This window comes from Dermochelys coriacea, chromosome 1, assembly GCF_009764565.3.
Source record: "Dermochelys coriacea isolate rDerCor1 chromosome 1, rDerCor1.pri.v4, whole genome shotgun sequence".
Lineage (NCBI taxonomy): Eukaryota > Metazoa > Chordata > Testudines > Dermochelyidae > Dermochelys > Dermochelys coriacea.
In genome coordinates, this window is record NC_050068.2 from 150,869,715 (window position 1) to 150,893,349 (window position 23,635).

General features: G+C 38.8%; 1 protein-coding gene across 1 annotated transcript in view; it reads right to left on the reverse strand.

Annotated features, from left to right (window-relative positions):
* Positions 1–23,635, reverse strand: part of CFAP47 (cilia and flagella associated protein 47) — a 638,800-nt gene that overhangs the window by 336,684 nt on the left and 278,481 nt on the right. The window contains exons 41-42 of the mRNA XM_043505538.1: positions 8,861–8,943; positions 6,069–6,214 (exon numbers count right to left, since the gene is read on the reverse strand). Coding sequence (XP_043361473.1) covers positions 6,069–6,214; positions 8,861–8,943 — 229 coding nt within the window. The remainder of the gene's footprint in view (positions 1–6,068; positions 6,215–8,860; positions 8,944–23,635) is intronic.

The window sequence follows — 23,635 nt, forward strand, 5'->3', positions numbered from 1 at the left end:
ATATTCTAGTATGATGTATGTATGTAGTGTGTTTTAAGAGTTATGAATATATGCTGGAATTATGATAAAGAGTCTATGTAAACTAGGTATGTTGGGGGAGTTGTTAAACAAGTCTATCTTAGACAAAGGAAAGTGTATTTGATTCTCTGACCAGCCCAATATTCAGGCAAAGACAATAAAGGTGCATATTTACATACAAGTAGAAGCAGGACTAACAAGACAGCAGGGGGATGCAATGGCAAACACAAGTGGGGGAAGAAAGAGCATGCAGCTTCCTTCACCAACAGACTCCATGCTGAGTCTCCTCACAGCTTGAATAAACTTTGCTTTGAGGCATAAAGCATTTCAAAGGTTTACTGGTCTATAAAGACAGGGGATCTGAACCTGGAGTGATGAGCAATTGAATCAACTGATTATGTACAATATTACTGTATTATAAGAGTGTACAGAGTGACGTCTTTTCTGAAAGTTAGTGACACACTGGAGATTAATAGCATTGTGAAATGTATGTATTAACAATAGGTGAGGAATTATGGATACTCATTGATATTAGGTAGATATTAGAGGGAGGATGGAGACAATTTTAGCAGCTGCATTTTGGATGGATTGAAGGAAAATAAAGAGGTGAGTACCCGGAAGGCCAGAGAAAAGGAAAAGTAATAAAATTGAGAAATGACCAGGTGGTGAAAGACGGTTAACTATTAGAACAGAAATGTTTGGATTTTAAAAATGTAGAGAGAAAAAAAGTGACATGGGTTGTCAATAGTCTGGGTATGTGGGGAGAAGGGACAGACATTGAAAACAATCTTCACGGTACAGCTCGAGTAATGGGGAAGACCGTGGTGTTATTTACAGCAATGGAGTAGGGTGGAAGTGAAGAAGATTTGGGATTAAAAGTACCTTGGTTTCAGCAATGTTGAGTTTGAGCTAGTCATTGTTCAAAAGGATGGGCTGGAGAAACTATTAGGTATGCATGACTGGACTGAGTGAGCCAGGCCAAATGGGGAGAGATTTGTGAGTGTCATCAGCACAGAGCTGGATGCTGAATCTATGTGAGCAACTGAAGTAATCCAGGGACATAGGGTGTGAAGGGAGAAACAAAGACGGAGTGCGGATGGACACTGACAGACAGGGAGTGAAATTCAGCAAAGAAGATGCTAAAAAGTGGTTGGAAGGAAGGAGAAAAAACAGAGGACAAGACCACAAATCCCAAGGGAAGACTTGGCATCAAGGTGAAGGAAGTGACCTATGACATAAAAAGCTGCAGGGAGATCAAGCAAGATGGAACACAGAGGAAAAGCCATGAAAGTTGTCTGTTAAGAATTGGTTGGGTATTTTGGTTAAAGCGTATTCAGTAAACTGCGGAAGGCAAAAACCAGATTAAGCAAATCAAGAGAAAGTAACAGCAGAGGAAGTTTCAGAGTAGCAGCCGTGAAGTGAGCTGTAGCTCACGAAAGCTTATGCTCTAATAAATTTGTTAGTCTCTAAGGTGCCACAAGTACTCCTTTTCTTTTAGCAGAGGAAGTAAAAGCAGCTTTTATAAATCACCCATTCAATGATCTTGGATACGTATGTTAGAAGGATGACTGAGCAAAAGTTGGACAGAAACTTAAGGTCAAGAACCTGTTATCTAATGATGGTCAAGAACCTGTTATCTTGTAGAACAGGTGCTAGCTCATGCCAAAGGCCCAGGGCCTCACTGAACACTGACAAATGCATAGCTGGAAACCAGTCTGGCTTACCTGTGGGTTAGCATAGTTAAAATAGATATTAGTGCCATAAGAATATGTTTAGTATTTAGACTTAAAGTAATGCTTGTAGGATGCTGCATGTATTAACTTACTTCTAATACCTGCATGCCATGGTATAAAGTTATATTGAGTGTTGCACTGTAAACCTTTGTAATTGTAAAAAGAAAAGGAGTACTTGTGGCATCTTAAAGACTAACAAATTTATTTGAGCATAAGCTTTCGTGAGCTACAGTTCACTTCATTGGATGCATTACGATGAAGTGAGCTGTAGCTCACGAAAGCTTATGCTCAAATAAATTTGTTAGTCTCTAAAGTGCCACAAGTCCTCCTTTTCTTTTTGCGGATACAGACTAACACAGCTGCTACTCTGAAACCTTTGTAATTGTGTAACTCATGAAACAAGAAAAGAAGCAATAATTAAGGTAAAGTGCTCATCCTTCAATACAAGACAGCCCATTGACGGTAACTGAGGCATTGTGTAGCACCAAAGTACAGAGACCTTGTTGATTGCATTCCTTGCTGCCTCCAGGAAGGAGATGCCTACTTATGAACTCATCCCATCATCTTTTATTCTGGGGTGAAGGGGGATAAAAATCCCTGACAAGGAGGAACTTGGTCTTTTTATGATGTCTGGACTCTGAGGGACAAAGATTCCTAAACATAAGCAAGAGATCCTCATGCTGCTTGGCATGGTTCAGCCCTAAAGGGCATATAGAGCTGCTTATTAGAGAAGTGTACATTATCTTTTTAAATCTAAGACTGCCATTCATTTTTGTGTGTATGTTTCCAGTTTCAACCTTGTAAATGTCTCTCTCATTTCATTTCTTAGTTTATAAATGTTTAGTTACTTTATTTCAGGACTGGCTATTAGGTCTTGTCTTTGGTTTGAGATCTGAGTACAATTGACGAGGGGTAAGTGATAGATCCTTTGGGACTGAGAAGAACCTGAACATTGTTGTGATTTTTGATGTAAAGTGACAACTATCTCATTGTTCAGCCTGCCTGGGTGGCAAGATACACTGGAATGTCCAAGGGGACTATTTGTGACTCCATGGTAAGACTGTTGTAGTACTGTAGAACAGGAGTTCACACCTGTTACTGGGTTGGTGAAATATAATTACAGAACATACAACCAGTTTAGAGTTCCTGCCCCACTTTTCAACAATCTGCAATCTGCCCTGAAGTTGGCACTCTGGGTCGTGAGCCACTCCAGACAGCGTGACAGGGGTAACAGTACATGTTCAACACAGAATTTCAGGACAGTTAAGCTTCCATCTACTACCCCACCAATGTCTCACAGGCTTAATGTAAAGGAATGCCCCCCATGGGGGAGGAGATTAGTTTAGTTTCCATGGGCATTCAAAATTTGACTTATCTGATAAGGCTGCCAAGCAGTGTCAACTGTGGTACTGATTGTTAATGGTTTAAATAATAACTAGGGCTATCAATTAATTGCAGTTAACTCATGCAATTAATTCAAAAAAATTAATCACGATTTAAAAAATTAATAGTGATTAATCACAGTTTTAATCGCACTGTTAAGCATAGCAATTGATATTTAACAACTATTTTTGGATATTTTTCTACATTTTCAAATATATTGTTATAAACTACAACACAGAATACAAAGTGTACAGTGCTCACTTTATATTATTATTTTATTACAAATATTTGCACTGTAAGAATAAGAGTATTTTTCAATTCACCTCATACAAGTACTGTAGTGCAATCTCTTTATCATGAAAGTGCAACTTACAAATGTAGATTTTTTTGTTACATAACTGCATTCAAAAACGAAACAATGTAAAACTTTAGAGCCACAAGTCCACTCAGTCCTACTTCTTATTCAGCCAATCGCTAAGACAAACAAGTTTGTTTATATTTATGGGAGATAATGCTGCTGGCTTTTTATTTACCATGTCAACTGAAAGTGAGAACAGGTGTTCACTTGGCACTTTTGTAGCGGGCATTGCAAGGTACTTACGTGCCAAACATTCATATGCCCCTTCATGCTTTGGCTACCATTCCAGAGGACATGCTTCCATGCTAATGAAGCTCATTAAAAAATAATGTGTTAATTAAATTTTTACTGAACTCCTTGGGGGAGAACAGTACGTCTCCTTCTCTGTTTTACCCGCATTCTGCCATGTATTTCATATTATAGCAGTCTCGAATGATGACTCATTGTTGTTCGTTGTAAGAACACTCTCACTGCAGATTTGACAGAACGCAAAGAAGGTACCAATGTGAGATTTCTAAAGATAGCTACAGCACTCAATCCAAGGTTTAAGAATCTGAAATGACTTCCAACATCTGAGAGGGACCAGGTGTGGAGCATGCTTTCAGAAGTTTTAAAAAAGCAACGCTCTGATGCAGAAACTACAGAACCTGAACCATCAAAAAATAAAATCAGCCTTCAGTATGGTGACCATATTTCCCCATGCTGAATACAGGACACATGATAAAATTACTCGTATTCAAGTGAGTTCAATGGCAAATCAGTCAGAACTATGCAGTACAAATATTCAAATTAATATCAAGTTGACTGAGCCCCTGTTAAAAAGAAATACTGCATAGTTGGTTTCTTTTTGTTTTCCTTCTTATCTTTTAGGCTTTAGGGTTCATCTGGGGAGAGATCACACACACACACACACACACACACACACACACACACACACACACACACACACACACACTCACTCCCGTACACCTCTCTCACACAGAGGGGGTGACCAACTGACCCAACTGGCACACTCTGTTCCTGGCTGGGCCCCATGACAGACTCACCTCTCCTGCAACCTGGCACTGCGCCTTCCTGAGGCAACACGTGGCAGGGTCACACAGGGTACGGAGCATGGGCATGAAGGGGTTAAGCCCTAAGGATGACATTGTGCAACAGGAACCAGGGAACCTGACTGCAGGGGCTTCAGCTGCCTCAGACCCTTGCCAGGGAGGTGATTCAACAGGGGAGGGTACCTAGGGAACAGAGCAGCCTGCGGTCCCAGGGGTAGGACCCAGGAGAGTGGGGGAGGGAGGCAAAGAGGGTGCTAAGCCCCTATCCTGCTGTGCAGTCTGCAGGTTTGGGGCAGGAACATGATGGAAATTGTCCCTCCCCCTGCTATCTCACTCTGAGTTTAGCTGAGGGGCGGAGAGGCTCCCTCGTGCCAGCACTATGTAGGGCTTTGGCACATGCAGGGCTCGGAGGGTCTTGGGCTTTCCTGGGGCACCAGCCCAGCCACAGTGGGGGAAGCAAGGAGCCTGCTGGCCAGGCTGTTCTCTGCACAGCACTGGGAGCAGGACGGACCCTGCCAGTGGGGAGGATATGGAAGAACAGCGGGGTTGGGGGGGGTGAAGGGGCAAAGCAGGGAGAGGAGAGCAAGAGAAGGAGCGCGTAAAGGGCCGATGGGTGGGCAGCACAGGAAACGCATAACCAGCCGCCGCCTGGCACCTGCCTGCACTCACCAGCCACCGCAGCTCAAAGCACGCAGCCAGTGCTGTCTGGAAACGGAACCGGGAGCTGGGGCCCTGCTGGCCGAGAGCCGGCACACAGCGAGGGCTGCACTGACGGAGCAGCAGGGGGAGCGGCCAGCTCTGCGTGCTGCAGCTTTGCCCCGCCACCAGCCTTGAACACCCATCCCCATCATCGGTCACTGGACCCCCTACTCACCACTGTTGGGCAGACGGCTGGTGAGCAGGGATCCAACCACCAGTACTGATGGGAGGTAGATAGATAATATGGGACAATTTGCCTGTTTTTCAAGAAAAAGTCAGGACACCTGCATGAGGGCTTAAATACGGGACTGTCCCTTACAAAACGGACGTCTGGTCACCCTACTTACCATAAGCCAAACAGACACCAGCTGGTAATAAACTTTGTGTCGCTACTCATCTAACAAACTTAAACCAATGACCTACAGGTGACATGAGGCATATCCTGTCAATGTTCAACTCCCATAGCTATCCACTCCACTCAGAAATAAAATGTTAATATACTGAAAAAAATGCTACCATTAATGTCAAAATAAATAGCTAAATATTCAAATCTCAAAGCCTAAACTGCAGCAGCAAAATATTATGTACACAAGCAAACTCATATTCATATATATGGATATAACTTGTAATTATTACCCACAACAGCATATGCATAACTCCCAATTTTGTACACGTAGTTACCCATTTTGCACAAACAAACTGAGGCATGCACTTGGCAGGCACAGCTTAGCTGCAAAGTTTTACAAATGTAATCATAACTGTTGTATATATCATTAACAACATTAACATATACAGACACTGACAGAACACACTTTCTATTCTTACCAGGTCATTGACCAGAATGATGGTGCAATAGCGCTTTTCCAGATTAAAAGGAAGAAAGTAAAGATCCAGGTTTGCAGAATTTCTCTCTTCCAAGTACAGTGTGCACACTGGACTGAAGAACTCTCGTAGGTGATTGAATCGATTAACTGCCAAAATATGATTTAAGGGTTGTTTATACCTAGTAACAAAGCTGGTAAAGGTTAAAGTAGCTGTTCCAATATAAAAACATAGCAAGCTACAATAGCATGCCCTAGGAACTAGTATTTAAGGCACTCTCCAATCACAAAAACAGTAAAACCGAATGCTATACAAAAGTCATAAACAAATTATGTTAATTCATTCCTTTCATACTTGCCAAGCCTATGCATACAAATGCATACACACCTTTTTAGCTGCACAGCTCAGAAAGAGCAAGACTATGTTGGATAAACTACCAGTCTATAGTCACAAAAAATAAAATCTTCAGAGACGTACAGTAGATATGTAAATTACTCATGCTAGAGGCAAGAGTACTGCTTTATACTTTTTTAAACTAATAAGATTGCTCCCTCACCAAGACTAGCTACATGACAATATTAAACTGGAAAATCCTCAAGCACAAACAGAAATTAAAATTTGCATGTTTGCTTTTGATGGACAGCATTTTAAGTACATTGAAGACTATGATGACAACATATTACACATTACATTGTTTATTGTAATTTTTGCATTTTCAAAAATAACACAAATGATTAGATGGTCTTTCAATACCTAACACAAATTAAATTTTTTTCCCAGCTAGCAGTGATTTCATTAATCAGGTCTATAACACTCAATTCATGCTCCATTCTGATTGTTTTCCTTATTCCTGTTTCATAATGGCAATATTTATAGTATATTCAGTGCTCTTCAGGTGGTTCAAGTGTTTTAAAAGACTACCTGAAAAGAATTTTGAAAAATTCAGGCTAGGATGTCAACAAGACTGCCTTGGATATCTGTCTTATTTCAGACTCGGTGACATATCAGCCTCAACAACTACAAAAGACTGAACTTAATCATCTCCTCCATGAGACACTACCTTATATGTTGGATGTGAGGGGTGAATCGGACCCAGCCAAGTACCCTTAAAGTCTCTTTAGCCCAGAAATTTAAACATTTAACATGCTGATCTGATGCACACATTCCGGACATAAAGAACGCTGTAAAGTCCAATTTTCATTCAAGCTTAGCCACCTCAACCCTTTAGGGCGATGAACTGATTAGAGGCCAGATGTGAAAATGGAGCTAAAACAAATGGGTCAGAGATAGCATTGATACACATGGTGACAGCTCATTTAGAAACAAATCAGTATCGAAAGCTGACCTCTAGAAAAAAAGTGGCTGATACAAGAAACCAAAATCAAACAGAAACCACACATGCATCACTTTTTCCCCATAATAACAATGCAAATAAAACAATCTCACTATCCTAAAGTTAGGCCCAACAATCAATGTAGTGCTGCAAATGAAGACCTGGCACTTCCAAAATCCTTTTTTGCACTTATACCAAACACTCCAATAATTGAGTGGGCACTTGTACCATCCTAATAGCTACTGCTTTTTAGATGACTCTGAGATAGCAGTACATCTTGAAAGGAGAATGCTCAATGATGTGCTGGAGGGAGCTCTCAAGGATCATACTGAAAGGAAGGTTAGGCTGATTTCCCAGATTTTGATAGCGCCCTCTTCCTGTCAGGATACTGCAAAATTATCCTTGATATAAGTTACTTAACCTTGGGGGCTCATAGAAATACTTCTGAAGAGGAGTTACACACATGCATGCACAAAACATATTTTGCATCAATTAGCAGGTATTTTCAGAAAATTCTGCAGAGGATACACCTAGCTACTCAATACAAAGTCTTTACCCTTTAACCCATGGGTTTTCAATCTGGAGGTCGCAATCAGGCATAAGGAGATTGCAACTGCCTCTTCCTTACCATATTGTTAAATGGATAGGGAGTCTGAGATGAGAGAGACAATATCAAATCATAAGGGGCAGAAAAATGTTAAGAACCATTGCTGTAATCCCTCCCTTCCAATTATATAAATTGACCACAGTGCTATATTATCAATATACTCAGTACAGCTTTCAAAGACCAAATATAAACATTTCCACATAATACAGAGAACATTACTATACAGAAGTCATATCCCAAAATGTAGTGTAACATACCTAGGTATTTCAGAATTATTCTGGTACTAGTAGTACTGATATAGCAAGTCTCAGTTTTCCATAGGGCCATGTGTAAATGCAATACTATTTTGTTCAAGTATGCAGCGAACTTCAAGGAACTGCCCTACAGATTTTGTGCAACTGAACTTTCTTGAGAGTATCTACCTAGGCCAGTGCCATAACTCCCAATGAATAAAACTTGACATAACTCTTGACTGAAAACTATTGGGGAATGAAAGTGAAAAATCTATGGACAATCATTCTTAAATAATTCTTTCACATCCAACACTGAAACTGGAGGGGTCTCAAAGGAGCCCATGGTTAGAAGAGCCAGTCTTTGAGCCCTGTAAAGGAGAATCTCAGCTTTTTTTCTTTTTTTAATAAATTCTTTAGCCGTAAAATGTATTACTAAACCTGCACTATCTAAATGTAAAATGTCTGCAGACAATAAATCTGTAATATGAATATCTATTATTGTATATAGTTTAACATTTAAAGATTCTGTTCATTCACATTGGTTCCCCATGTACTCCAAAAGTCATTAGTTAAAACAAACTGTTGCAGAAAAATGAAAGGCATCCATTTTAGAAGTACTTACGGCCATTTGAGTTGTTCTCTTTGTGATACAGTACATCTTCACTTACCACATCAGTTGTACTATTCAGTACATTACTTTCAGAACTAGTGAAAGAGAGAAAAAGCAATATGCTAACTGAGCTGTAATTTATAATATTAAATAAAATGTTCTCTTCACATTTCAGACATATAGGAATGCAAATGACTACCAAAATCCAACAAACATGGTTTTAAAAAAAAGTTATTTGGCATAATCTACCCATAGAAGATACTGAATTTTATTTTGTTCTGAAGTTATTGTTACTTCTACCTCCAAAAACAGTTACATTCCTTCTTCAATTCATCTGCATGTTCTTTTTCAAACTAAACAGATAAGCAAACTCCATATATAAAAAAGCAGGTTACAAGTGATTGGTGATTGGCAAATCAGCCCTGAGAGTGTATGCCCAATAACAATTTTGAGATCATATGAATAAATTTAGTCCCAGTTCTTTCCCCCCCCCAATCTTCATATTAGTACAAACCTATACAAAATTCATTTAATTATAAATTCACCATGGACTTTCTTCCAGGGGAGATTAAACAACATTTAATCCAAAAAGTACCTTAATGCAACATTAAGACTGATATTTTGAAACTACAAAAGACCAGGACATTCAGGGTTACAGTTTCCACTTTCACAATAATTTTATACTTTGTGCATATACATTATGGCATGATAGTATGTGTAATGAAAATAATTTATTAGGTAAACATTTCACAAATATTGGGTTAACTATAGTATATAAAGGGATCAGACACATTGGGAGAGATATTTCAGGCAGTAGCCTCAGACTCAGGAGACAGAGTAGCAGCCGTGTTAGTCTGTATTCGCAAAAAGAAAAGGAGTACTTGTGGCACCTTAGAGACTAACAAATTTATTAGAGCATAAGCTTTCGTGAGCTACAGCTCACTTCATCGGATGCATCCGATGAAGTGAGCTGTAGTTCACGAAAGCTTATGCTCTAATAAATTTGTTAGTCTCTAAGGTGCCACAAGTACTCCTTTTCTTTTTTAGACTCAGGAGAGATGAGTTCAGTTTCCTGCTCTGACAGACTTACAGCTGTGTGACCTTTGGTAAGCTACTTACCTTCCCTACCTCACAGCAGTAATCAGAGCATAAATACATTAAATGAAAGTGAATCTCTCAAATATTACAGCTATGGAAACCATATAACTACCAAAGATAGAACATTCCCTGAAAAGTTTACTTTCATGCATCTAGGGTGACCAGACAGCAAGTCTGAAAAATCAGGACAGGGGGTTGGGGATTATAAGTGCCTATATAAGACAAAGCCCCAAACATCTGGACTGTCCCTATGAAATCGGGACATCTGGTCACCCTACATGCATCTGCAAGCATACCAAGAGAAGCATGACTTGTAACAATGCAGACTGCACAATTTGAAATTATGATCTGGATCTTTCTTTAATCAAATGGACTTTTCAGTTTGTTTACCACCAATGCAAGTGTTTCACTAGTCAAATGGAGGTGTATTGACATGAACCGTGTTTTGGGGAATTTTATGTTTGAGGGAGAAGGAAGAAAATTGAAAAATCTTTTAAGGCATTTTACATCAAATTGTTTTTATATTCACTAGAGAACTTAAAAATGTTATTAATGTTGAACATGCTGAAATCCCTACCCAATCATAATAAATCCTGCTTTTTTGTGTTTTTACTTGAGCACTTAGGTTGAAGACGGTAAAGGTAATAAACCACACCAAATTATACAGTAGATGTACGATGTTTTATGTTTACGATCATTGGTAAAGATTTGGTTTTGATAGTTGTCAGGTTGCTTATAACCTGGGATTGGTACTACTTAGAGTGTTAAATCGAAGTGAATAAAAATGAGTGAATTTGAGGCCAAATCCTGCCATTCCTGGGCACCCAAATCTCCCGAGTAAGGACTGAAGGATTTGACCTGAAATCCACTTTTTTTCAAATTTACTTTAACATACAGTACTAACCAATACCAATCCCGGGTTTTGGGTGACCTGACTTCAGTCAATGGGAGACATGTCTGAATAACAACTCCCGGAATGACCCTATGGGATAAATAATTTCCAATAGCAGGGCTTGTGGTAATTCACAACTGAAAGATAAAATTGACTCTCCATTGGGATTATATGACTGGAGAGTCTCCTTTAGTTCAACATGTGGAACTAAAGTTTTAAATTTCAAAGGTTCCTGGTATCAGAGACATCTGAGATAGCACTCCTTGCAGTTGAAGAAATTTCAAATACAATTAATGTGTCATTTGGAATTTTTACTTATTTAGGCCCAGATTCTGCACAGTATCTTCTACCATAGAACGTGCCACTTGTGCAAAGTTCCATTGATTTCAATAGGAGTCTGCATATGTGCAGAAATCTATGCTAGTGGATACCAATGATTGGGGCCTTAGTTACTTCTCACATTTTAAATTTCAACACACCTGAAATTTTATCTTGTCTCATTTATTCTTCTTAGGCTCCCTTCCCTCCACAGTGTCTATTGTTTTTAATGCTTGTTATTTAATTATAGAATTAGACATCATAAGTTGAACTGCATGCATTTTGTCATTTTCTCATGGATTTTTCTAATCCATGTTGAACAATAAATATATCACAATTCATAGGAAGTATGGAGGTGAAATATGTTTCTTGCCAATTTTGTTGTTTCAGGAAGAAAGAGAGGTTACTTACGATTAACTGTAGTTCTTTTAGTAGATTGTAGATACAGATTCACACCCTTGGGTGTGCCTGTGCTCTGTGTACCAGAAGAGCCCTCTGTATTGCAGTGCCACTACTCACTATGCATGCTCCTTCAAAGGAATGAGCATTTAGACCCAAGTTTTTATAAGATGTCATACCCCAGAGTCCCTTCACTGCCTTTCAACCAGCAAAACAATACACATGATTCATCTGAATGAAAATCAACCCAAAACCTGTTTATTGGCAACTTTATGTTCGAGGGAAAAGGAAAAGATACTGTGACCCTTTTCTAAACCCAATACATCATGGATTCAGTCTTGGCCTCATTGATGTCAATGGCATTTTTGTCACTGAATTCAATGGAGCCAGGATTTCACACCCTGGTTTTCACCCTTTGTCTCTAACATGCTTTGGAATATACAGATGACAAGTGCTACATAGTATTATTAATAACCTTTTCTTCTACATCCAAGAGAACTTGGAAATTTTACCAATGGGAAACATTATTCTACAGTCACAATAAAATCCGTTCTTCATCTTTTCCGAGTGCAACATTTATAAAATTGTATTACTAATGTTAAGCCAAATTAAACATTAGAGGCCATTACAGTGGATGCACAAGTAGCTAAGGAGCACATATTCAGCAGTTTGTCCTCTTATTTGCTGCACTGGTTGTTATGGAAAGATCAGCATCCAATAATAATGCTTCATGTTTTACACTTCATAGTCAGTCAGTTAACAGGGTGTAACCCAGGCAGAATTTGATCATGATATTTAAGTATAACACCATTATTGAATGAGGAATTTTTGGTGGCTGCAACGCACATTATGAAAATTGCAATCTGCATGATGCGTAATATGCTATTCAATCATTTGAATAATTGCTATTTAATCTGACATACTAGTACCTTAGAAATTATCTCAGAATCTCACTTGAACATAAACTAGTCAAAAACCATGTTTCCTGTCAATATTAATTAATGTGAACAATAAAAGACTTGCGCTGCTCTACACACAAATTAGACAAATTCATCAATACAGAATAAATGCCATCTTCTAATCTGAAGTATTTGAAGCACATTCATGCATACTTCAAGATTTTTTTTTACATTAACATGCATGCATTGTAATTCATTTTCAATATGCTTAGATATGCTCATTGTGTCTGGACTTAAAATCTGTCCCTAAAATTGGTGATGCATAAAATAGAACATACAATGGACTGGTTTTGCACACTTTTCTCATTCATTATCGATGAACTGTCATGACTCATAAGTGGCAGATAAAATGTTTTCATCAATTCTTTGTGTCAAACAATGAATGCAAAGATAACTCACTGCATATCCTTTCTCTCTTTCTCTAGTTACACAATTCTCAGTTTGCAAATTTGAATTTAAACGATATTATATGCTCATATACCCCTTATATGCACCTGTATTATAAAGTAATGTTGTAGGGTATTACATTTAGTTATATACATTATATATTACATAGGAAATACAGAAATTACTGTTGTAAAATGGACCTAACTTTATACAATTCCACTAACCAAGCCACAAGAGAAATGGGAAGTCTGCAATGCATGTATTGTTTAACAGTATTAAGATCGATATTTTGAAACTACAAAAGACAGGACATTCCTTGGTCTGGGTTGTAATTTAGCCAGCTAACTCCTTACCTTGCTTTTCCTTCAGCTAGCCCCTTATTTTCTCAATTAATCCTCAAGCTAGGAGGATGCAGCAAACAGTTTTCTCCTGCTAGTGTCTGCCTTGCTATGGGGGAGGCGGCAGCATTATGCTGGTCCCTTTCTCTTAGTTCATCCCGAATTGGTTTGGAAAGAGGGGATTAATACCCTGCCCTTTCTTTAATGCTCCTGGCCCCAGCCCTTAAAGATACAGGATATTCTCCCAAGCATGTATGTGTGTGTATATACATACCCTTAAAGGGCTAAGCCACGACAGGATGGGCTGAACACTAGGCATCACAACCCTGAAGAGGGCAGACCATCCTATCACACTGGCCCCATGAGTTTTTGCCACTGAAGGAGCTCTTCCAACTACAATATCTGAATTCTCAGGCCTCTTTTACACTAAACCATTATTCAGTGGTTCAGGATTAGTTTGTCTAAATATGCCTTCTCTCCATTTATTCTCTGCCATCCTGTCCCACTCTGTTATCTGCCTGGCTGTTATCTGCCATAACTACTCTGGTACTCCTTATTACAAGTACAGTGTTTTCTTTGTGGGACACATTTCCCTTACAATCTTAGGGTCATAAAATGAGTCAGCACTCTTGTGCTAGTTTTTGTTCCCAGTTCTGATTTCTGTCCATTTTTTTCCCACATGAAAACTGTCAATGCAGATAGAGACAATGGTTTCCATGGAAAACTAATTATATTTTGGTTTTTGCACCAGAATATTTTCGCCTTTAATATACATAGTATATGGATTTCCTTAGCACTCTAGGTTCTGCCTACTTAGTTTCTTCTTCTGACAACTACCATCTAGAATATTCCCGTTAGGAATCAACTTTATGATGCATGATTGTGACTAGAAGCCATAAGCCCCAACACACACACACACATTTTCAAATTTAAAAGGATTACTTTAGGTCCCTTACAAGATAGTTGGAAAATATGACTAGAATGGATCTTATACACATTTTTGATTTCTGTACCTGACCTACTACAAAAGAGTACACAAATGTACTATACCAATTAACTGAAAAAAGCTGACCTGTGCACTTGTAGTCTGCAATTAAATGGGCAAAAAGATACATTTCTGAATGTTCACACTTTACTAGACAAGCATCTGCAATTCCATATAACCACTAATGTTATATCCGGTTCTACAGTGCTCAACATAGAATTTGCACTGTTAAGAACGCCTATCTATAATAGAGGCACAGGTGACTATAAGGAAGTATTCTGCACATTACTCAGCCAAAACATCTGTTGGGAGAATGGTTTTTAATTGGATGGTTGCAACTTTAATAACGTTTAATGGGGGCAGGGGTGTTAATCCACCCTGACCCCTCTCCCCCCATAAACACACCAAAAAAACCCCTAGATATTTACTTGCATCCAGTATAGTATTAAATGGCTTCCTTAACAAATAATCAATAATCAGGAGACGTAGCAGTTTCTCAAGAAGACAATATTAAAGTCACAACTATAAACTATCCCAAGGCAAAGGAAAGATAGAACAGTAATCAGTAAGAACAGTAAGAGGCCAATATGACATCAGGAGCTCTTTAATGACCTGAAAAAGAAAAATGAATCCCACAAAAAGTGGAAATATGGACAAATTCCTAGGGAGATGTACAAAACAGCAGCATAAGCATGTAAGGACTAAATCAGAAAGGCTAAGGCACAAAATAAGTTACTCCTAACAAGATAATAAGACGAGATTCTTTAAATATATTAGGCACAAGACAAAAATGAAGGAAAAGATGTAGGTCTTCAACCTAGTGAAGAAGGAGAGCTAATCATGCAATCATAGAAATGCAAGGTTGGAAAGGACCTCAAGAAGTCATCAAGTCCAGTTCCCTGCACCAAAGCAGAACCAAATAAACCTAGACTATCCCTGACAGTTGTGTGTCTAACCTGTTCTTAAAACCTCCAATTCCACAATCTCCCTTGGAAGCATATTCCAGAGTTTAACTATGTTTATAGTTGGACAGCTTTTCCAAATATCTAACCTAAATCTCCCTTGCTGCAGATTAAGCCCATTAATTCTTTTCCTACCTTCAGTGAACATGGAGAATAATTGATCTTGGTCCTCTTTATAACAGCCCTTAACATATCTGAAGACTTATCAGGTCCCCTCTCAGTCTTCTTTTCTCAAGACTAAATATGCCCAGGTTTTGGGGTTTTTTTTTAAAACATTTCCTCATAGGTCAGGTTTTCTAAATCTTTTATCATTTTTGTTGTTCTCCTCTGGACTCTCCCCCGTTTGTCTACATCTTTCTTAAAGTGTGGTGCCCAGAACTGGACACAGTATTCCAGTTTAGGCCTCACCAGTGCCTAGTACACAAGGACAATCACCTCCCATGTCTTACATGCAACACCCCTATTAATATACCCCATAATGATATTGGCCTTTTTTGCAACTGCATCACACTGTTGACTCATATTCAATTTGTGATCCCACAATAACCTCCAGGTCCTTCTCAGCAGTACTGCCATCTAGTGAGTTATTCCCCATCTTGGGAGTTGTGCATTTTAATTTTTCCTTCCTTAGTGAAGTACTTTGCACTTGTCTTTATTGAATTTCATCTTGTTGATTTCAGACCAAGTCTCTAATTTGTCAAGGTTATTTTGAATTCTAATCCTGTCCTCCAAAGTGTGTGCTCCTAACAATGATGTCATCTGTAAACTTTGTAAGCATACTCTCCACTCCATTATACAAGTCATTAATGAAAATATTGCATAGTATCAGATCCAGGACTAACCCCTGAGCAAACCCCACTAAATACATATTCCCAGTTTGACAGCGAACCATTGATAACTACTCTTTTAGTATGGTCTTTCAACGAGTTGTGCACCCACCTTGTGGTAATTTCATCTAGGCCACATTTCTCCAGTTTGCTTATGAGAATATGATGTAGAACTGTATCAAAAACCACATTTACTAAAAACCAAGATATATCACATCTATGGCATCCCTCCCCCATCCATTAGGCAAGTAACTCTGTCAAAGAAGGAAATTAAGTTGTTTTGACATTTGTTCTTGACAAATCCGTGCTGGCTATTCCTTATAGCCCTATTATACTGCAGGTGCCTAAACTAATTGTTTAATAATCTGTTCCAATATCCTCCCAGGTATCAAAGTTAGACTGATTGGTCTATAATTCCCAGGGTCCTCTTTGTTTTCCTTTTTAAAGATAGGTACTCTGCTTGCTCTTCTCCAGTTCTCTGGGATATCACCCATCCTCCATTAGTTCTTGAAGATAATTGCTAATGGTTCTGAGATTGCTTAAGCTAGTTCTTTAAGTATCACAGGATGAATTTCATCAGGCCCCGCCAACTTGATTACATATAATTTATCTAAATATTCTTTAATCTGTTCTTTCCCTATTTTGGCTTGCATTCCTTCCTTCTTGTTGTTAATATTAATTGTATTGAGTATCTGAGCACCAGTAACTTTTCTAGTGAAGACTGAAGCAGAATAGGCATTTTTGATGTCATCACGTATTAGCTCTCCTTCCCGACAAGGTAAAGGACCTACACTTTTCTTCATCTTTCTCTTGCTCCTAAAGTACTTATAGAACTTCTTCTTGTTGTCTTTTAAATCCCTTGCAAGGTACAACTCATTTTGTGGTTTAGCCTTTCTGATTCCACCTCAATATGCTCATGCTATTCTTTTGCACTCCTTCTTAGCAATCTGTGTTTCCACTTTCTGTAGATTCCTTTTTGGTTTAAGTCCTATTTTGATCTTAGGTACACGAGAGGAAATTCAGCCCCAGTGATGTCAGTGCCAAAACTCCCACTGACTTTAACAGAACCAAGATTTCACCCACAGTCATTAATCACAGCTTATTTGGTAAAATCAGATGCTGTGCACACATGTCCACATTTACTGGCATATTTTATAAAGACAACCTTTCCAGCAAATTCTATATATTCTTCCTGTAACCCCTGAGAAACAATTACATTTCTTGTCATCTTATTTGCTTGGTACTACTTTATCCTCTCCTTCTGTTGTTCACAAATAATACCTATTGTTGTTAAGAGGAGTTAAACTTGCACAATTAAGTTTATTGAATGGACTTTTTTTTATTTTATAGCAAGCACAAGTAAGAGTGTATTGATACTGGAAAAAGATGTGGTAATGTATCTCAAGGAATTTTTAGCTCTAGTCTCAAATTTAATAGTATCCATATACAACATCTTTCTCTCCTAGCAATAAATTTTGAAGAGCAAGCTCATACCATACAATTATTAAATACTGAATTTGGTAGTTATAGGCTCTGGCTTAAAATAAGTTGTTAGTCTTGCTTGGTTAAAAAAGCATCCCAAACTTGTATCAAAATAGGCATGTAAAATCCTCTCAATGTATTGCCCTTGAGATCCATTTTAACAGTTGTACTTGCAAGCCATTAAAAAATAAAAGGAAACTACCCTGTGGACTACCTGAAAATAAAATACTTTTTATTCTATACTTATGAATACAGATTTCCTTTTATATAAAAAATACAGAAACCTATGTTTCTGATATACAGAATTTCACATCTTTCAGCATCACATCTTTGATACAGAATGCAGAACTTACAATTCCTAAACCATGGCAACTGCAGCAGAATCACTGTAAAGACAATAAGCCACCTAAATGTTATGTGAGGAAATGACTGTTAAAATGGGGATATTAAAAGGAAACACTGTGAAAACTTAAAGTGTCTTTTTTCACTAGTAAGAGCAAATTACAAATTGTTACTCAATAAGATTTATTCAACTTTCATCAGATACAAATACCACAGATATGCATTGCACTGATTTGAAGGGCTACAAAATTCTTTTACGAGTATGCTGTGACATGGGTGAGCAAAGGAGTTGCCAAAAAGTGATAAGTTCTTGACCCTTCTTGCCTGCAAATGCAAAGATGGGGCAAGTAAGATGTGTGCACAGTGCCTTACTGCTGCTCCAAAACAAAGAACTGTACACTCCTACCTACTGCCCACTGTCAACAACATGTGTACGTGTGGGAGGAGGTTAAGGGCCTGACTATACAGCCATGCTAGCTGACCATATTCCTTTAGGGCCACAGAGAACCAACAGAAATGATAGCTAGTTTCCAAGATTATGTCTGAACCCTGTTTTAGTTGGACAGAGGTGTGTTGGCAGGGGGAAGAAAAGTTGAAAGAAACATTCTGACTCCACTTTCTTTCACGTACACCCACACACGAAGCCAGAATTATTTTGCTCTTTATATGCATCACTGTGGTATACAGTAAAGTTGAAGAGTGGCAGGTACCATAGGCATATCTAAATCTACATAGCAGCTACTTCATCAGTAAACTTAGGAAGACAGAAGCAGGGGAATGTATCAGAGAGATAAGGAATCCAAGGGAACAGTTTATTAACATACTTAGAAATACTGAACCATGTACTGGCAAAGAGCTCAGTACAAAATATTCACTAAAATCCCATGTCCTTGCAGGATATAGTCTATGATGCTCCCACAAAACTCAGGATAGTAACTGATATTTTAGAAACAACTAAAATCAGGTGGAATGTCTTAAGTTAGCATAAACCAATTTACAATTTATCAATTATTGAGCAGAATTGTAATGCCTCCTAGTAGTATCTTTCTAAAATGTACTTGTGGAAGCTAACAGAATAAAGATATTAATGTTGGACTGACAACTCTCACAATCTTCTACATTTATACACTGGAACAACGTATGACATTTATATCTATTCTTTGTCTTATGACAATAAGAAATAAAGGTTGTTCCTTTTTGTTTAGCACGACCCCTTCCTTCACTCATCAATCTGCCTGGAGATGTAACCTGCATGAGAACCAAACTCAGAATGTAAGAATATTTCTTGGTATTCTGAATTTTTTTTTAATTTTGCCAATGAGGAAGTAAACAAACTAAAAATAATTTGGCATATACTATATGCTGACAGGACTAGCCTTGAGAAAAATTGACAATTTTTCGTTTCTTTTTTAAATGAGTAGTTCTGAAAATATTTCCCCAAGTAAAGGATTTTTTTAATTCTCCAATCAGTTTGCAAAGTCATAAAACCCTTCTAATGACCTACCTATACAGTGACACCCATGATAATGGTAAGGCAAATGATAATGGTAAGGCAAAAGGATGGTTAGCAACTCTCTAATATATACTGTCCAATTACTTATTTTAAATCAAACTATGAAGTCTAAGCTTCGCTAATAAATGTAACTTTGTTCCTATTAGTGTAACCCATCATTTCCCTCCCCCATTCTCTCCCTTCCCCCTTCCATTGTGTTTTATAGCTACCTGTTAAATTCTAAATAGGGACAAGATGTAAGTCGTTTGAGAGAGGAAAAGATTGTCTTATAGTTCGTTTATACAGTGCTCAGCACAATGGGCCCCCAGCTTGACTGGCATCTCTGGGCACAACTACAGTACAAATAACTTATTATTTCTGGTCTGATCAAAATAAAACTATTGAACATAGAGTATTTTTATTATACAGGAGTGTATATTGCACACGCAGTTTTTTCTTTACTGTTTCAAACTCTGCGAGTTATTTATTTTCAGTTCCAGAAATGTTCATTGTTAAGAACATACACGGAGGATTCATCAATGTAAAAACATTGGGAAAGTTGTGGCATTTCCTACAATTAGCTAGTGATATCTGATGTGTTATGGATTCCTCAATCCCATTTCAATCATGTTTAGGCCTCGGCATGGGAAAGAAATTGCAATTGTTAAATTGGTTGATTATCTCCTGATGATGGATTAGCTAAAGTGCCCATGCTGATTTTTTGCATCTGTCTTAGCAGTTTCTGATATTTCTGACCACACGTTTTTGTTGACATCTGCAAATGTCAATGGAATTGCTTCAGTGGCTCCGTTCCTTTTTCTATAAAAGGTTTCAGAGGGTAGTTTGGAGCAATCCATCTTCTGCTCTCAACTGGGCGTGTGCAGTCTCCTATTTCATTACTTTATCCTGTTTAAAGCTGGGATGGAGTGGGCCAATGAGGGGATATCCACTGTGGTGTAAGCTGAAGACACTCAGCCTTATAGTTCCACCACACCTGGCCCAACTAGAAAAAGGGATCGATTCTCCACACCAATTACTTGCCAGTGTATGAGAACAGAGAATCTGATGAACAGCATCTACATAAAATCCTTTGAATTTCTAAACTTTGTATATGACAATTTCCTCGTTCAAAAAGTGTTGCAGCAAAAGGGAAATTCTATATTAGACTTTTCCCTAACACATAAAGAGGAACTGATCACAGAACTAAAAAAGTTAATAGTAGCTTAGGTACAAGTGATCATGACATAATCAGATTTATAATGTGCGAACAGAATAAAGTCCAGACCAGTAATCTATACATTTGGTGCTTTAATAGGGTCAATTTCACAAAGCTGAAAATAATGATGAGCTATGGCAGCTGGGAAGAATTTAATCACAAAAATTTGAATGATAATTGGAAATCATTTAAGGCCACTTTATTAGATGCCCAAAAGCCACAATCCCACAACTGAGAAAGAAAGTCATGATGGTTAAAAAAAACCCCAACCTGGTTTAGAAACAGAAGAGGAGGCAGCTGTAAAAAAAAATTAAAAATATACAAATGGAGGAAAGGAGAAGTTGATAGTAAGAAATATAAATCGGTATTTAGGAATTATAAAAAACTGATAAAGGAAGCCAAAGGACACAAGGAGAAATCTATGGCCAGCAAAATTAGGGGCAATAAGAAATTTCTTAAATATATTAGGAAGAAAAAGAATTTTGACAATGGTATTAGACTATTACTAGATGGAAATGGTAGAATTATCATTAATAGTGCAGAAAAGAGCGAGGCGTTCAATAAATATTTCTGTTCTATATTTGGAGAAAAACAGATGATGAGGATAACAGACTTGTCATTCCTTTAGTATCTTTGGAGGATGTTAAATAAAAGCTAGTACAGTCAGACATTTTTAAATCAGCAGGTCCAGATAACTTGTATCCAAGAATTTTAAAAGAGCTAGCTGAGGAACTCACTGGATCATTAATATTGAGTTTCAGTAAGTCTTGGAACAGTAGGGAAGTTCCAGAAGACTGGAAGAAAGCTGAAGTTGTGCCAATTTTTAAAAAGGGTAAATTGAATGACCCAGATTATTATAGACCTGTCAGTCTGATACTGATCCCAGGCAACATAATGGAGTGGCAAATACAGGACTCTATAATACACTAAAGGAGGGTAGTGTAATTACTGCAAATTAGCATGGGTTTATTGAAAATAGATCCTGTCATATTAACTTCATATCTTTTTAATGAGACTACAAATTTGACTGACAACAGTAATAGTATTGACTTAATATACTTAGACTTCTGTGAGGTGCTTGACTTGATACTACATGACATTTTGATTAAAAAACTACAATGTAACAAAGTTAACATTAAAGGGATTGAAAACTGGCTAACTGATAGATCTCAAAATGTAAGTGTAATCAGGGAATCATCATCAACTAGATGTGTTTCCATTGGGGTCTTGCAGGAATCAATTTTTGGCACTGTGCTATTTAACTATTTTATCAATGTTCTAGAAACAAACTGTTATCACTGATGAAGTTTGCAGATGACACAAAAAATAGGGCAATGGTAAATAATGAAAAGCACAGGTCACTGATTCAAAATGATCCGGATCACTTTGTAAACTTGGTGTTTTAATATGGTTAAATGTAAATGTATACATTTAGGAACAAAATGTAGGCCATAGTTATAGAATGGGGGCATCTATCCTCGGAAGCAGTGACCCTGAAAGAGATTTGTGGGAGGTGGATAATCAGATGAACATATGCTGCCAGTGTGACGCTGTGGTCAAAAGAGCTAATGCGATCCTTGGATGTATAAACAAAGGAATCTCAAATAGGAGTGGAGAGGTTATTTCACTCTGTATATAAGTGGTTTTCAAACTTTTTTTCTGGGGACCCAGTTGAAGAAAACTGTTGATGCGTGCAACCCAACGGAGCTCAGGATGAGAGGTTTGGGGTATGGGAGGGGCTCAGGGCTGGGGCATAGTGTTGGGGTGCCAGGTGAGGACTGCGGGGTGGGACTGGGAATGAAGGTTTCAGGGTGTGGGAGGGGGCTCTGGGCTGGGGGTGCAGGTACTGTGGTGGGGCCCAGGATGAGGAGTTGGGGTACAGCAGGGGCTCCGGGTTTGGGGGGGGGCTTAGGGCTGGGGCAGACAGTTGGGGTGCGGGAGGGGGTCAGGGCTCTGGGCTTGGGATACAGGAAGGGGATCTGGGTTTACGGGGGCTCAGGGCTGGAGCAGGGGATTGGGGCACGGACTTACCTCCGGCGGCTCCCAGTCAGCGGCACAGCCAGGGTGCAGAGGCAGGCTTCCCGCCTGTCCTGACACCATGGACTGTGCTGCACCCCGGAAGTGGCCAGCAGCAGGTCCAGCTCCTAGGCAGAGGCGTGCAAGTGGCTCCGCACGGCTCTCACCCACAGGCACTGCCTCTCCTCCCCCCCCGCTCCCATTGGCCAGTTCCTGGCCAATGGGAGTGCAGAGCCAATGCACGGGGCAGGGGCAGACCTGCTGCTTCTGAGGCACAGCACGGTGTTGGACAGGTAGGCACTAGCCTGCCTTACCTGGGCAGAATTGCTGATGGGACTTTTAACATCCTGGTTGGCAGTGCTGACCAGAGCCGCTAGGGTCTCTGGGTGCTGAGCAAGGCGACCCAGTGCCTTACGTACCGCGACCCGAACTTTAAAGAACACTGGACTAGATGATCGCCACTGTCCCTTCTGGCCTGAGAATCTATAAAACTTTGAATCTAAGACTGGTTCAAAGACAATTGAGAGATGGATTAAGATAATTCAGACAAGATTGAGTTAATGTTAGTAAAATGGAGTAATCATCCCAAAGTACAGGTGAGCCAACTAGTCCAGCGTTTGTCCCACAGGCTCACAGTTTGGAGGCCTTACTAGACCCAAGTAGCTAAAGTAGTAATTATGATCAAGAATATTTTTCTAATCTACAGTTGGTGAAACTATTATGATCTGATTGCTTTCCCTGGATGTTGGCCTTGCTACACTTGTACATATTTTTGTTACCAACACCAGACTGCTGCAATTGGCTTTACACAGGGCTAAACCTTGGAATCATTTAGAAGCTGAAGTTAGTACCAATTGCTGCACCTCGCTTATTAAGGAAACTTTAGACAGTACACTGGCAACAAGTGCTGATCACAAAGTACCAGTTAGGATCAGGGCATTATTCTAAATGTTTACCTAGAAAGCTTAAACTCTTTGGGATCTGGCTACCTATAGAGGTTACCCTTCTCATGCAATACTGCTGCAGTTGTGATCAGCAGAGGCACTTGAGCTGGATCCTCTTACATATCCATTT